Source organism: Chiloscyllium punctatum, chromosome 31 (genome assembly GCF_047496795.1).
Source record: "Chiloscyllium punctatum isolate Juve2018m chromosome 31, sChiPun1.3, whole genome shotgun sequence".
Taxonomy (NCBI): Eukaryota; Metazoa; Chordata; class Chondrichthyes; order Orectolobiformes; family Hemiscylliidae; genus Chiloscyllium; species Chiloscyllium punctatum.
Window position 1 is genome coordinate 78,897,389 of NC_092769.1, and position 16,796 is coordinate 78,914,184.

Below are 16,796 nucleotides of genomic sequence, written 5' to 3' on the forward strand. Positions count from 1 at the left end.
CTCCAGTTACAGGGGGAGTCCTATTGGCTCCTGCTGGTGGAAGAAGGTTTGATTGAGGGAAGTATTGGATGTGATGGCAGGTTGGTTGTTGTTGCTCCATTGGGAATGTACCTGGAAACTGTTGCTAACACAATCTGTCCAACACAGTCTGAGATTGGAATGGAGCAACTGGACTGTAGGAAAGTAGAGCACAGAGTGTGGCCTGATCAGCCATAGAGTCATACAGCATGTAAACAGACCCTTCAGTCTAAATCTGACCAGATATCCTAAATTAATTTAGTCCCATTTGCCAGCATTTTGCCCATATCCCTCTAAACCCTTCCTATTCATATACCCTTCCAGACGCCTTTTAAATGCTGTAATTGTACCAGCTTCGACAACTTCCTCTGACAGCTTGTTCCATACATGCACCACCCTCTGTGTGAAAAATTTATCCCTTAGGTCCCTTTTAAATATTTCCCCTCTCACCTTAAACCTATGCCCTATAGTATTGGACACCCCTATCCTGGACAAAAGACATTTACTATTAACCTTATCTATACCCCTCATGACTTTATAAACCTCTATAAGGTCACCCGTCAATCTCCTGTACTCCAGTGAAAACCGTCCTAGTCTATCCAGTCTCTCCCTATAATTTAAACCCTCCTAGTAACATCCTTGTATATCCGTTTTGCACCCTCTCAAGTTTAACAACATCCTTCCTAAAGCGGGGTGACCAGAATTGTATGTCGTGCTCTAAAAGTGACCTCACTCATGTCCTGCACAGGTGGAACTTGACATCCCAACTCCTGAACTTAGTGTTCTGACTGACAAAAGCAAACATGCCAAATGTCTTCTTCACCAGCCTGACTACCTGTGATGTCACTTTCAATGAACCAAGTACCTGCTGTTACCTCGGTCTCTCTGTTTCTATGATCTCACTGAATCATGAAACAGGTTCAAAGGAGCGAATACCTTACCCCTGCTGTTACATTCCTATCAGACAAAGGAAATACAACCAAACAGTTCATGGTCCACTTTCTTTATTCAAGGAGAAGCCATTATGAGAGAGATTTCTCTTTGTGAAAGCTTGGTTTAATTAACAGGTTGCCTGCTTGCCTTTTGAGCACATGTGCAGAATCCGAGGTGCTGGACGCGAACATCTTTCTTGTGCAGCCTGAAGGGGAAACAAAGACAACCATCAAGCCATCGAACATCTCCCATCCATATGAAGATATCCAGGAATTTTCCAATGTCAGAGCCACACCTTGGGCCCATCGGCAGGAAACATCAGAGCCGGGCTTCTGATCTGATGCCAAGGCACAAGTTGGTATTGACGGAACCAGCTAAGTGTTGTTTCAGATTCCACTGGGACTGCAGTCCCACTGTCTTTAATTCTGTTTCAGGACTGGCACAGTGGCAACAGGATGAACACCATAGCCTTATCAACAGGCAAAGGCTTCAGGTTGGAATCAGTCACTACCACCAGCTGCCCACAAACACTCTTACACTTTTTGATTATTTACCGCAAATTTCAACTCAGAATTTTAACTTCTTGTACCTCTGCACCCAAACTTTCATCTCCATCTCACCCCATCCATCTATAGCTTTCTCCCTCAGATGTTTATCCCTTATACATGTCAACATGACGCACCTTGACCTCTTCCTGTGGGAGCAAGTCCCAAACTTCGCGCACCGCCCCTCCCCCCCACCCCCACCCCCACCCCCAACAGAATCTCTGGGCAGGGAGGATGCTTCTTCTGAATTTTCCCATTGGATTTATTCAGAATGGTTTGATACGGATGGGCCCATGCTTGTGGTCTCACCTCTCACCCTAAATCTATGCCCTCTAGTTCTGGACTCCCCGACCCCAGGGAAAAGACCTTGCCTATTTATACTTTCCATGCCCCTCATAATTTTGAAAACCTCAATGGGTCACCCCTCAGCCTCCGACACTCCAGAGAAAACAGTCCCAGCCTATTCAGCCTCTCCTTATAGCTCAAATCTTCCGACCCTGGCAACATCCTTGTAAATCTTTTCTGAACCCTTTCACGTTTCACAATTCTTTCCAATAGGAACGAGACCAGAACTGCATGTACTGTTCCAAAAGTGGCCTAACCAATGTCCTGTATGTCCCAACTCCTATACTCAGTGCTCTGACCAATAAAGGAAAGCATACCAAATGCTTTCTTCACTATCCTATCTACTTGCATCTCCACTTTCAAGGAACAATGAACCTGCACTCCAACATCTCTTTGTTCAGCAACACTCCCTAGGACTTTATCATTAACTGTATAAGTCCTGCTCTGATTTCCTTTTCCAAACTGCAGCACCTCGCATTTTTCTAAATCAAATTCCATTTGCCACTCCTCAGCCCATTTGCCCATCAATCAAGATCCTGTTGTAATCTGAGGTAACCTTTCTTGCTGTCCACTACACCTCCAATTTTGGTGTCATCTGCAAACTTACCAACTATACTTCCTATATTCACATCCAATTCATTTATATAAATGACAAAAAGTAGTGGACCCAGCCCCGATCCTTGAGGCACTCCACTGGTCACAGGCCTCCAGTCTGAAAAACAACCCTCCACCACAACCCTCTGTCTTCTACCTTCAAGCCAGTTCTGTATCCAAATGGCTAGTTGTCCTGGGGGTGGGGTTGGGGGGGTCTAATTGAAATTTACAGAATACTGAATGACCTTGGATAGAGTGGACATTGGGAAGATGTTTCCATTTGCAGCAAAGACTCTGACCCAAGGGTACAGCTTTAAAGTAAAGGGTAGACCCTTTAGAACAGAGATGGGGAGAAATTTCTTCAGCCAGAGCATTATGAATCAATGGAATTCATTCCCATAGAAGGCTGTGGAGGCCAGGTCATTGAGTATATTTAAGTCAGAGGAGAAACGACACATTTTCAGCTATATTTAAGTCAGAGGTAGATACGTTATCGATTGTCATGGGGATCAAAGGTTAAGGGGAGAAAGTGGGCGAATGGGGTTGAGAAACTCATCAGCCATGATTGAATGCCAGAGCAGATTTAATGGCTGAATGGCCTAATTTCTGTTCTGGTGTCTTATGGTCTTCTGGTCTCATCGTCTTACTGGTTGAAGTTTTTGGGAACTCAATAAAGTTTCTATTTCTCATTATCTTGATTAGTTTGTACAGCCTGAGAAGCTGAACAATGATCACTTTCCAAAGAGTTGGAACCAGCTGGATTTCCATCGAGCCAAAGCTTATTCTGGACGTCTTCCATCAGACTGTTACCAATTCGAATCCATCAACAAGAAACACACTGGGCTGTGAGAATTTATCAAATTCTATCTTTTATTTTCAGACTATAGGCAAAAAAAGGCATTTTTTTTCCCCGGCCTTTTTAATCATCATCTTTGTAGATTTGCGTTGTCTTTTGTATTGTGTGAGTATGCTTAGTTTGGAATTAAACAATGATATCATTCTAATTCTGGACCAGAGCTTAGTGCTAACCAGTTTAAACACTTGTTTTTAAAAATAGGTTTTGTTTCATAATCAATGGATTATTTCGAGTTCACGAAGTGAATCTGATGAAAGTCACCATTATTCAGGAATACCTGTAGCAATGGGGAGCAATTAGCTAAGTTGGTGATTGAATCAATACATTTACATGAATGCTCTGACTGGGGAATTGTGCAGTTTGATTACCAGCACATTCCTCTCATCACACTGTAACAATTCTCAAAATCCAGAACTGTTTATAGTAACTCCGTGTGTTGTCAAACTGTAGTTCATTCCAAGTTTAACAATTAGTTCTTAAATTTTACAACAAAAGGAATCACATCTGGTCTTTTCTTTACATTTATTACCTGTTATATTCACAAAGGATGCAAGCATTTCCATAATCCTGTCCATCTGTGCCACAAATAAAGTCAGAATCCTCATTGCAATGTTCGTGTGTCGGGAACTGGGAACACTTCAGCTATAAGAGATTGAATGTATAAATTTTGTTAACAGTTGTGATGATGCTGCTCCTTTAACAAGGTTATGGTGTCCTTGGTTTATTTTTCAGAGAGATTGTAAAAGACACAGACTCCGAAAAGTCTGGGCTTAGATGGGTTTTCGGATTAATTTGATTATAGCTAACAGATACTGCCTCAGGAAAAGGGGTTTCAAATGTATAAAAACATTTGTATGATGAAAGGGGAGTGGCCAGTTCTCCCTTTTCTCTGTTTGATTTGGTCTCTAACTAGTCACTGAAAGCAGTCAGGCAGTTGTAAAGCTGCTGGATCCAAAGAAGCAGGCCCACACTGATCCTCCTCTCTCTGTGGCATCTCTCTTGTAACACCCTGTGTTACCTTTTGTCCCAAGCGGTGTTTATGGGGACGTTCCAAGTATTTTGAACAGCATCATTAAGTTGGGATGATCTGTTGGGTTTTTGGATAGGTTAAGTTATTCAGTATTCTGTTCTTTTCTATTTGTGTTTCACTTGGTAATGTTGGAAATAAATTCTGTTTTGTTTAAAACTAAGTGGATTGACCAGTGGCTTCTCTCCCGGAATATCGGCGTTACACTTGCTTAAAACAACTAGCAAATTTAGGGTGTGGGCTACTTTCTTGAAATGTTTTGAGGGGATCTGGCCTGGTCCATAACAGACTGGGGAATCTTTGTGGGATTTGCTCTATGGTTCCGATTTGGGATTCAGATTGTTGGACTCGAAGGCAGTGAGTGGTAGGTGTTAGTGTCTTTTGTTCTGGTGTTGAAATCGGTTGGTTTAACCATTGCTTGGGATAGCAATGGCTCTTTCAGTCACCAGGAGTTTTCAGGGGGTGGAAGAAGTGACTTTACGGGTTTTAGAAATGGTGATTAAGGTGCAAACTGCTGGAATTAGCAAACAATCTGGAGCTGGAGCTGCATCCTTCCAGGAGAAAAGGAGAATTTGCTGGAAATACCATCAGGATCTTTAGAGATGGCGAAAATGCAATTGAAAATAAAGCAGATTGAGTTAGAGGCAAAAAAAAACCCCAAGGAATTGTGATTAAAAGCAGAGGAAAGAGAAAAAGAATGAATCACTTCAGCAGAACAGAAAGAAAAAGAAAGAGAGGGAGAGGGAGAAAGAGAGAGAAGAGAGAGAAAAGGAGAGTGAGAAAAGGAAGAAATAGAGGGAGTTTGAACTTCAGAAATTGGCACTTAGACAGGAAAGTCAGCTTAAAAGGATGGAGATGAAGGGTGAAGGTAAGTTCAGTGAGGAAGAACAAACCCACGGTAGCCAAAAGCCTGGTGAGAAACTGTTTAAATATGTTCAAGGATTGTCTAAATTTGATGAGAAGGATGTGGAAGCCTTTTTCATCTCATTTGTAAGGGTGGCTAAACAAATGCAGTGGCCAGTGACCATGTGGGTTTTGTTGAACCAAACAAAACATGTAGGTAGAGCTAATGAGATATTTGGATCACTATCAGAGGAGGTACCCGGGGCGTATGAGAAGGTGAAGAAAGCCATCGTAAGTGCATATGAGCTTGTGCCAGGAACCTACAGACAACATTTCAGGATTCTAAAGGGGAACCCTGGTCAAACTTACATTGAGTTTGAAATAATCAAACAAAGTACTTTTGATAGATGGGTAAGGGCATTAAAAATACAGCAAACTGATGATACTCTTAGAGAGGCTTTTATTTTGGAGGAGTTCAAAAATTCACTTCCTGAACTAGTGAGAAGTCATGTTGAAGAGCAGAGAGTTAAAATGGCAAGATTAGCAGCTGAAATGGCTGATGAGTATGAGTTGGTTCATAAATCAAAGTTTGGCTTCCAAAATCAGTTTCAATCTGTGAGGGATAGAATCTGGGGAAAAGAGGAATCCTCACGTGGAAAGGGAGAGGTAGATCTTGGTGAAGATCATAAGGATAACTCTTGAAGGGGAAAGAGAAGTTAAAAAGTTCTGGTATTTTCACTACAATAAAGTGGACCACATGAAATCACAATGTTGGTGGGTTAGAAGAAGCCAGATGTAGGAAGACAGAAAATAGTCAGTGAATTTTGTTGCAATGGTAACAGAAAGCACAGTGGAGGCTAGAAAGCTGCACCAGAATGTACAAGCTGGTCAGAGGTTGGTTAAGGAAGAAGTGCCAGATCTTCTTAAACCATACACATGCAAAGGTAAAGTTTACTCGCATAGGCCAGGAGCAGCAGGTAAAGAGGTTACAATATTAAGAGATATAGGATATTCTCAATCTGTGATGTTGAAATATGAGGAGATATATATCTCTGAAGGACTATTGCCAGAAAATGTACGAGTAACGGGAATTCATGGTGAGACAAGAAGCGCTCAATTATAGAACATAGAACATTACAGCGCAGTACAGGCCCATCGGCCCTCGATGTTGCGCCGACCTCTCATACCAATCTGAAGCCCATCTAACCTACATTATTCCATGTACGTCCATATGCTTGTTCAATGACGACTTAAATGTATTTAAAGTTGGCGAATCTACTAACGTTGCACGCAAAGCATTCCATACCCTTACTACTCTCTGAGTAAAGAGACTACCTCTGACATCTGTCCTGTATCTATCACCCCTCAATTTAAAGCTATGCCCCCTTGTGCTCACCGTCACTATACTTGGAAAAAGGCTCTCCCTGTCCACACGATCTAACCCTTTGATTATCTTATATGTATCTACAAGTCACCTCTCAACCTTCTTCTCTCTAACGAAAACAGCCTCAAGTCCCTCAGCCTTTCCTCATAAGACCTCCCCTCCATACCAGGTAACAAAGTTTCCACATCCTTCTTATAATGCAGTGACCAGAACTGTACACAATACTCCAGGTGCGGCCGCACCAGAGTTTTGTACAACTGTAACATAACCTCATGGTTCCGGAACTCGATCCCTCTATTAATAAAAGCTAAACCACAGTATGCCTTCTTAACAACCCTGTCAACCTGGGTGGCAACTTTCAAGGATCTGTGTACATGGACACCGAGATCCCTCTGCTCATCTACACTACCAAGAAGCTTACCATCAGCCCAGTACTTTGCATTCCAGTTACTCCGACCAAAGTGAATCACCTCACACTTGTCTGCAATAAACTCCATTTGCCAACTCTCAGCACAGCTCTGCAGCTTATCTATGTCTCTCTGTAACCTACAACATCCTTCGTCACTATCCACAACTCCACCGCCCTTAGTGTCATCTGCAAATTTACTAACCCGCCCTTCTACGCCCTCATCCAGGTCGTTTATAAAAATGACGAACAGCAGTGGACCCAACACTGACCCTTGCAGTACACCACTAGTAACTGGACTTCAGGATGGACACTTCCCATCAACCACCACCCTCTGTCCTCTTTCAGCAAGCCAATTACTGATCCAAACTGCTATATATCCCACAATCCCATTCTTCTGCATTTTGTACAATAGCCTACTGTGGGGAACCTTATCGAATGCCTTGCTGAAATCCGTATACACCACATCAACTGGTTTACTCTCATCTACCTGTATGGTCACCTTCTCAAAGAACTCAATAAGGTTTGTGAGGCACGGTTTACCCTTCACAAAACCATGCTGACTATCCCTAATCAAATTATTCTTTTCTAGGTGATTATAAATCCTATCTCTTATAACCTTTTCCAACACTTTACCAACAACTGAAGTAAGGCTCAGTGGTCTATAATTACCAGGGTTGTCTCTACTCTCCTTGAACAGGGGAACCACATTTGCTATCCTCCAGTCTTCTGGCACTATTCCTGTAGACAACGACGATTTAAAGATCAATGCAAAAGGCTCGGCAATCTCCTCCCTGGCTTCCCAGAGGATCCTAGGATAAATCCCATCCGGCCCAGGGGACTTATCTATTTTTACACTCTGCAGGATTTCTAATACCTCTTCCTTGTGAACCTCAATCCCACCTAGTCTTGTAGCCTGTATCTCAGTATTCTCTTCGACAACATTGTCGTTTTCTAGAGTGAATACTGTCGAAAAATATTCATTTCGTGCTTTCCCTATCTCCTCTGACTCCACACCCAACTTCCCACGACTATCCTTGATTGGCCCTAATCTTACTCTCATCATTCTTTTATTCCTTAAATACCTATAGAAAGCCTTAGGGTTTACCCTGATCCTATCTGCCAGCAACTTCTCATGTTTCCTCCTGGCTCTTCTGAGCTCTCTCTTTAGGTCTTTCCTGGCTACCTTGTAACCCTCAAGCGCCCTAACTGAGCCTTCACATCTCATCCTAACATAAGCCGCCTTCTTCCTCTTGACCAGAGATTCCACTTCCTTCATAAACCACGGTTCCTGCGCTCTACAGCTTCCTCCCTGCCTGACAGGTACATACTTATCTAGGACACACAGGAGCTTTTCCTTGAATAAGCTCCACATTTCTAATGTGCCCATCCCCTGCAGTTCCCTTCCCCAACCTATGCTTCCTAAATCTTGCCTAATCACATTGCAATTTCCATTCCCCCAGCTGTAACTCTTGCCCAGTGGTATACACTTATCCCTTTCTATCACTAAAGTAAACGTAACAGAATTGTGATCGCTATCATCAAAGTGCTCACCTACTTCCAAGTCTAACACCTGGTCGGGCTCATTACCCAGTACCAAATCTAAAGTGGCTTCGCCCCATGTTGGCCTGACTACATACTGTGTCAGGAAGCCCTCCTGCACACACTGGACAAAAACTGACCCATCTATAGTACTCGTACTGTAGTGATCCCAGTCAATATTTGGAAAGTTAAAGTCCCCCATGACAACTACCCTGTCTCTCTCACTCCTATCGAGAATCATCTTTGCTGTCCTTTCCTCTACATTTCTGGAACTATTTGGAGGCCTATAGAAAACTCCCAACAGGGTGACCTCTCCTTTCCTGTTTCTAACCGCAGCCCATATTACTTCAGTTGATGAGTCCCTAAACATCCTTTCTGCAACTGTAATACTGTCCTTGACCAACAATGCCACACCTCCCCCTCTTTTACCATCTTCTATGTTCTTACTGAAACATCTAAATCCTGGAACCTGCAATAATCATTCCTGTCCCTGCTCTATCCATGTCTCAGAAATGGCCACAACATCGAAGTCCCAGGTACCAACCCATGCTGCAAGTTCACCCACCTTATTCTGGATGCTCCTGGTGTTGAAGTAGACACACTTCAAAGCAACTTCTTGCTTGCTGATGCCATCTTGCGTCCGTGAAACTTGATTTCGGACCTCCCTACTCTCAACCTTTTCTATACTTGAACTACAATTTTGGTTCCCATCCCCCTGCTGGATTAGTTTAAACCCACCCAATAGCCTTAGCGAATGTTCTCTCTCCACTCCCCCCCCCCCCCCCCCATGATTTTGGTCCCCTCTGGTTCAGATGAAGACCATCCTGTTTGTAGCAGTCCCACTTACTCAATTATCGGAAGAGCCTCAATTATCGAAGAATCCAAAACCCTCCCTCCTGTACCATCCCTATAGCCACATGTTCAACTCCTCTCTCTCCCTATTCCTTGCCTCACTAGCACGTGGCACAGGCAACAAACCAGAGATAACAACTCTGTTCGTCCTAGCTCTAAGATTCCATCCTAGCTCCCTGAATTGCTGCCTTAAATCCCCATCGCTCTTCCTACCTATGTCGTTGGAGCCTATGTGGACCACAACTTGGGGCTGCTTCCCCTCCCCCTTAAAGATCCCAAAAATATGATCAGAGACATCATGAACCCTGGCACCTGGGAGGCAACACACCAAACGTGAGTCTCTCTCTCTTCCCCACAGAACCTCCTATCTGTCCCCCTAACTATGGAGTCCCCAATGACTACTGTTCTGCTCCTCTTCCCCTTTCCCTTCTGAGCAGCAGGGACAGACTCTGTACCAGAGTCCTGTGCCCCACTGCTTTCCCCTGGTATGTCGTTCCCCCCAACAGTATCCAAAATGGTATATTTATTGTTGAGGGGAATGGCCACAGGGGACCCCTGCACTGCCTGCCGATTCCCTTTCCGTCCCCTGACTGTAACCCATCTGCCTTTTTCTTGTACCTTAGGAGTGACTACCTTCCTGTAACTCCTCTCAATAACCCCCTCCGCCTCCCGAATGATCCGAAGTTCATCCAGCTCCAGCTCCAGTTCCCTAACGTGGTTTTCGAGGAACTGGAGTTGGGTGAACTTCCCGCAGATGTAGTCAGCAGGGTCAGTAGTGGTGACCCTTACCTCCCACATTCTGCAGGAGGAACATTCAACTGCCCTAACCTCCATTCCCACTATTCTAAATCCCCAAAGACACTGTTGAAAAAATAAGGAACAAAACATAAACTCATCACCTTACCAATCTGGTGCACAGAACCTTTTGTTTTGGTTCGAGGGTGAGGATGGGTGGGAGACACTACCCGAGTAGTGATTCAGACAACACAACCACACAAATATATGTCTTCCCAGAAGTCCTTCGCTCCTCCCTCACACCTCTCAGCAAATGGAGGCCTGACTCCCGAGGTAAGTTCCTTTTAATGCGGGAAAACTCACCCTTCCCGGCAGCCCTCGCTTCACCTCTCCTTCTCTCCTCGCCGCTCTGGTAAATTATGTAAAGTGTGAGGTTAAAGTTTCCAGTGAAGAGTGGAGAATTTTTCAGAGGAATACCGGACAAACTCTCAGCTCCAGAAATACAATTTGTCCTTACTAATGATATAGTTGGTTCACAGGTAGGACTGCTGCCTACTGTGTTCGGAACGCTAGCGGAAACTCAGGCAACTGAACTATTGCAGGACACACATCCTGGGATTTTTCCTGACTGCATGGTAACGAGGTCACAAAGTCACCAGTTGAAACAGAAGAGATCAAAGAGTACAGATAAGAAAATTGAAGTGGAATTACCAGAGACCCTGTTTGATCAAATGGTGGAGACAAAGCAGGAATAGATAGCTGACACAGCAGACATCTTTAGCTCAGATAAATTATAGCTACAACAGAAAGATTAAAATTTAAAGCAACTGTGTCAAACAGCGTACACAGAAAAAGAATCCAAATGTATCCCTGAAAGTTATTATCTTCAAAATGATGTCTTGATGAGGAAATGGAGACCATCACGTATTCAGGCAGATGACAAATGGGCAGAATTTCATCAAGTTGCATTGCCAGTGGGTTATAGAAAGGAGGTATTGTGTGTGGCATGTGAGCTACTGCCAGGAGGTCATTTAGGAGTGAGAAAAACTCAAGCTAAAATTCAAAATCATTTTTACTGGCCTGAACTGCACAAGGATGTTGCTGAATTTTCCTGATGGTCCTGATGTTCCTGAAGAAGGGCTCATGCCCGAAACGTTGATTCTCCTGCTCCTTGGATGCTGCCTGACCTGCTGCGCTTTTCCAGCAACACATTTTCAGCTGTAGCTCAATTTTGCCAGACATATCGTACATGTCAGGTAATTGGAATACCGCAGGCAGTAATAAAAGCCGCACCTTTAATACCTATTCCTGCATTTGAGGAACCTTTTACAAGAGTCTTAATTGATTGCATCAGACCACTACCTAAAACAAGTGGAAATCAGTATTTGTAATTAATAATGGATGTGTCCACTAGATTTCCAGAGGCTGTTCCATAATGCAATATCACAGCTAAAGGGATCGTAGAGGAATTACCCAAATTTTTCACTATATATGGACTACACACAGAGATACAATCAGGTCAAAAGTCAAACTTTACATCAAAAGTATTCAAGGAAGTTATGGACAACTTAGGAATAAAATAATTCAAATCTACTGTGTACCATCCAGGATCGCAGGGAGTGCTAGAAAGGTGGCATTGGACATTAAAGACCTTTAAAGACATTAAAGATCACGTTGAGGGCTTATAATCAAGACTATCTAACTGACTGGGATAAGGGAATTTCATTTGTGCTTTTTGTGATCAGAGATGCTCCAAATGAATCAAACAAATTCAGTCCATTTGAATTAGGTTTTGGGCATGAAGTGAGAGGACTGTTAAAATTCACTAAGGAGAAATTTGTAAGTCAGAATTCAGAGATCGCATATTTGAACTACGTGTCAAATTTTCAGGAACAATTAAATAGAGCAGGGGAGTTGGCTAGACAGCATTTAAAAATATCACGGCATACAATGAAACAGGAAACAGATGAGGAATCAAAGACTCACAATTTTGCTATCTGAGATTAGGTGTTAGTGCTATTTCCAATGATAGGTGAACCTTTAAAAGCAAGGTTTAGTGGACCTTATTAAGTCGATAGGAAATTAGGTGAGGTGAACTATTTGATAAGGACTCCAGACAGAAAGAAATATCACAGACTGTGTCATGCGAATATGCTCGAAAGATATTTTGGCAGGGAAGGAAAGCAAGAGGAGAGTGTGTCATTGGTTACAGCACAGTGGGAAGAACCAAGTTCAGAGGATTCTGAATTGGATAATCTTCAAATTAAATTGGACAATGATGAATTTGTCAAAAATTGAGATAAATTATTGAGTTACCTTCCAGAGGAAAATTGAAATGACCTGAAAGAGTTATGTGGAAATAAGCTTGGAAGTACTAACCTAATTATGTATGATGTAGATATAGGAGATGCTGTTCCAATAAAGCAATAGTCTTTTAGGTAAAACCCTCCAAAGTTGGCACAGGATCAAAAGGAGATTGAACGCATGCTCCAAGACGATACAATCAAAGTGAGTTACAGTGACTAGAGCTCACCCATAGTAATGGTACCAAACCAGATGGTAGCCAATGGTTATATGTGGACTATCATAAAGTCAAAGCAGTTGCAAAGACTGCTACATATCCGATTCCATGTTTGGAAGACTGTGTTGAAAAGGTTGGACAATCTACTTATATTTCTAAGTTGGACTTGCTCAGACGATACTCGCAGGTACGTTTGTCAGAAAGCTTGAAGACAATTTTGGCTTTTGTAACACCGAATGGACTGCATCAGTTTAATGTCATGCCATTTGGTATGAAAAATGTGCCAGCCACATGTCAGAGACTGATCAATAAGGTCATTGCCGGATTACCCAATTCTGTTGTATTTTATATATATATATATATATATATATATATACACATATATATATATATATATATATACACACACACAGATGACCTGGTGATTTTTAGTCACACATGGAAGGAACATTTGCAACATTTATCAGACTTACTTGATCGATTTCGGAAGGCAGGCTTGATGATAAACCTTGCTAAACGTGAACTTGCCAAAGCCCAAGTCACCTTCCTGGAACATATTATTGGGCATGGACAAATGGACACCCAGGATGCAAAATCAAAGATATTTGGGGAGTTTCCCATACCGCTGACAAAAACAGCAGTACTACAGTTCCTGGGATTGAGTGGATTTTATCAAAAATTCATACCAAATTTTAGCAGTGTGGCTGCTCCACTCACAGAATTGTTAATGAAAGGCAAGAAATTTCAGCCAAATTTCAGCAGACTGTCGAAAGGCATTTGAAAGCTGTGTTAACCATTGTCCCAGTATTAGCCATATCTAATTACGCAAAACCAGTCAAGGTGGCTATCTCACACAAGTGATACAAGTGTCGGTGCTGTGCTGTCGCAGGAAGACGACAAGAAGATAGAAAGACCTATTGGGTATTTCTCCAGGAAAGTGAACATTCATCAGTAGAAATATTCAAAGTTTGAGAAAGAGACTTTAAGCTTAGTGTTGGCATTATGACATTTCAATGTTTATGTTACCAATAATGTATCTGAGAAAATCATATACGCTGATCATAACCCATTGATGTTTGTGGAGAAATTTAAGGACAGATATTCCAGACTGTTTAGATGGGGGCTTGTTGTTACAGCTATTCAATTTGAAAATTCTGCATATGGCAGGATGAGAAAATGTGATTAACGATGCATTGTCGAAACTTGAATGAGAAACGGAGGCGTTCAGTGGCAGGAGTAAAACAGACTAAAACAGAATGTAGTTGTGTGTGTTTGCATGTTTATTGTCAATGTAATGCATGCATGTGTGTGTTACAGAGTACTAACAATTTTGGACTAAAGGGTTTTAAAATGAAGCCGTCTTTGGATATTGTTTTGTTTAAAACTATGTGGGTTGACCAACTGCATACCCTGAAATATCTGCATTACACATGCTTAAAACAACTAGCAAAGTTAGAGTCTGGGTTACTTTCTTGAAATGTTTTGAATGGTTGTGGCCTAGTCCATAATACAGTCAAAACAAACAAATTTGCATCACCAATAAAGAAAGCTAAATCTTGAAACTCACAATATATGAAGCAGGCACTGGTACATCTGAAATACAGAAACGCACACAATGTCAGCAATTATACATTTACAGGAAAATCACCCCAAGACAATCTGCATATTCAACATGAATGGTCTGAGACAATCATATACACTGATCATAACCCATTGACATTTGCGGAGAAATTTAAGGACAAAAATTTCAGACTGTTTAGATGGGGCTTGTTGTTACAGCCATTCAATTTGAAAGTTATGCATGTGGCAGGACGAAAGTGGAGCAATCTCCCTCATCCCTTAATCCTCAACTGAATAATAAGAGCTCGGTAATTGAGGAACAGCTGCCCGATTGAGGGAGTGCCCACTATCCAAGGGTGAGTGCTGAGCGGATGCTGCACTGTCAGACAGCCAGTACTGAGAGAGCACTGCACTGTCAGCAGGTTAGTACTGAGGAAGTGCTGCACTGTCATAGGGTCAGTAAAGAGGGAGCGCTGCACTGTCACAGGACAGTGCTGAGGGAGGTCCACACTGTGGGAGGGTTGATGTGAGGGAGCACCGCACTGTTGGATGGCCAGTGCTGAAGCAGTGCTGCACTATCAGAGGGTCAGTGCTGAGGGAGCAGGCATTGTCAGAGGGTCAGCACTGAGGGAGTGCCACACTGTTGGAGGGTGAGCGCTGAGGGAGCAGGCACTGTCACAGGATCAGTGCTGAGGCAGTGCTGCACTGTCGGCACTTTCTCTCAATGTGGATTTATGTCTCACTCTCAGTGCCTCTCTCGATCTGTTTATGCACCTCTCTCTTTAGAAACAAAAACTGAAAGTGTTGGAAATCCTTTGAGAAGATTTGTAGCTCAGGTTGATGTTCTGGATGTAAGTTTGCTCACTGAGCTGGAAGGTTCATTTTCAGACATTTCGTCACCATACTACTGAAGATGTTACCTAGTATGGTGACGAAACTTCTGAAAATGAACCTTCCAGCTCAGCGAGCAAACCTACACCCAGTTTTGGAAAAGCTCAGCAGGTCTGACATCTGTGGAGAGAAATCAGAATTAACGTTTCAGGTCCGGTAGACATTTCACAGAATATATAACTCTGATTTGTCTTCACAGATGCTGCCAGACCAGCTGAGCTTTTCGAGCAACTTAAAGCAACTTCTGTTTTTGTTTCTGATTCATAGTTCTTTTGGTCTCTCTCTGACTGTTTCTCTCTGGTTTTTCTCTCTCACACTTTGCTTCTTTCTCTCACGTTTTCTTTTTCCCTCTTCATGTCTCTCTCTACTGGCTTTCTCAGTTTTAAACACAGTATAATATTATTAGTCTGGCTCCTCTGGTAAACTTCAGAACAGGCCTCCAGTTCATTCATTTATTTCCAAATATTACTGATATTTTACTGTTTTGTGGTCCATCTGTCTCTTTCTCTCTCCGTGTCTCACTTTTAATTCCAAATGTCTCTCACTGTCTTGTTATCGCTGTCTGTTTCTTTCTCTCTCACTCTCGCGATTAGTTTTGGTTTCAAAGAAGCTTGCTGGAAGTGTGTGATGAACCATGTTTAATACATTAGGATTGGGCTTAAGGATGTAAAGAACATTGTGTTTGGCTGGTAATTTTAAATGTAATAACGACGCAGAGCGATTGGAGTGGGATTCGCATCTCTGCTTGCAGCAGGAATGAAGAGAAACCTCAGTCAGGAACATCACTCAGTGACGGGGGAATTGCAAATGGCTCGTAAAATCAATGCAAAACTGGGCAGGATTGACTCTTTCTCCAGGCGTCAGCTACCCCAACTAATGCCCCTCCCTCCCAGAGTGCAACCACTTTACAAGAACAACTTTCACTGATATAGCGCCCACAACACTCTACAGAAACGTTCTCACACCTAGCCTTCTAAGCAAACAGTGAGACTGGACCGAACAGTTAAAACACTAACAGAGAGAAAGCAAAAATTAAAATGCGGCTGGAATATTATGAAATTAAAACCAGGAGGGAAAGCATTATAACCCTGACCCTGCCTCCACAGACCCGTTGCATTCCCTGTGTCCTGAAAAGTCAGCAGCTTCCAATTAATTTTCCAGCAATTTCTAATAACAACCAAAGGATAAACCTGCGTTTGGACAGCGCCTTGCACCAACTGAAGAGGTCATAGAGGAGCCACTGAAGAAGACTGAGTTTGCGAATGCAGGAAAAAACAAGATCACTGAGAAGAGAAAGCAAACCTATATCAGCCAGCACGCTGAGTGTCAGGAGGAGTGTCAGTCTGTACAGCTTCATGGTGATTGGGACACAGAGATGCTCCTACACTGTTTCTCCTCTTCCTGTTCAGGCGTCAGTGACAAACCTATTCATCGGGACGTGCTGAATAAGAGCGAGCAGAGGGTATGTATTCTCCCTGCCCCTAGATTTGAGTTACAGCCAAACACCGCCCTTTCATTCCAAACGCTGTACAGCTTTGAAAGTTTCTGAGAAATAGAAACATTAGATGCTGGGTCCAGAGGGACAGCCCACTCCACTCCCCGCGCATTTACTAATTGGGGCGGTGGGATTTTATTCACAATATTCTCTTGAGAGATCTGGCGGGATCTTGGTTTAAAGTCTCATCTCAAAAGTTGGCACTTCTGACAGTCCTGATTCTGAGATTGCCCTCAGGTTTGACCCTCC

At 42.8% G+C, this 16,796-nt stretch overlaps 1 protein-coding gene across 2 annotated transcripts; it reads right to left on the reverse strand.

Moving 5' to 3' along the window:
* Window positions 1–1,052: 1,052 nt before the first annotated feature.
* LOC140457151 (trypsin inhibitor ClTI-1-like) lies at window positions 1,053–16,444 on the reverse strand. Of its 2 annotated transcripts, none has more exons than XM_072551197.1 (4): window positions 16,355–16,444; window positions 14,169–14,194; window positions 3,821–3,933; window positions 1,053–1,156 (listed from the first exon to the last, which is right to left on the reverse strand). In XM_072551197.1, the coding sequence occupies exons 1-4, from the start codon at window positions 16,407–16,409 to the stop codon at window positions 1,075–1,077; spliced, it is 276 nt and encodes a 91-aa protein (XP_072407298.1). In that variant the 5' UTR covers window positions 16,410–16,444; the 3' UTR covers window positions 1,053–1,074. The 2 variants fall into 2 exon arrangements, with proteins under 2 accessions (XP_072407298.1, XP_072407299.1); XM_072551198.1 differs by lacking the exon at window positions 16,355–16,444 and adding an exon at window positions 16,243–16,295.
* Window positions 16,445–16,796: the final 352 nt, after the last annotated feature.

What these genes read in the sequence shown, in the direction of transcription:
- LOC140457151 (XM_072551197.1), bottom strand. Translation starts at nt 16,409, where the DNA reads ATGAAGCTGTACAGACTGACACTCCTCCTGACACTCAGCGTGCTGGCT. An exon ending in CAGTGCCTGCTTCATATATT is followed by an intron (nt 3,934 to 14,168) that starts GTGAGTTTCAAG and finishes AATCTCTTATAG; the next exon opens with CTGAAGTGTTCCCAGTTCCC. An exon ending in ATCCTTTGTGAATATAACAG is followed by an intron (nt 1,157 to 3,820) that starts GTAATAAATGTA and finishes TTTCCCCTTCAG; the next exon opens with GCTGCACAAGAAAGATGTTC.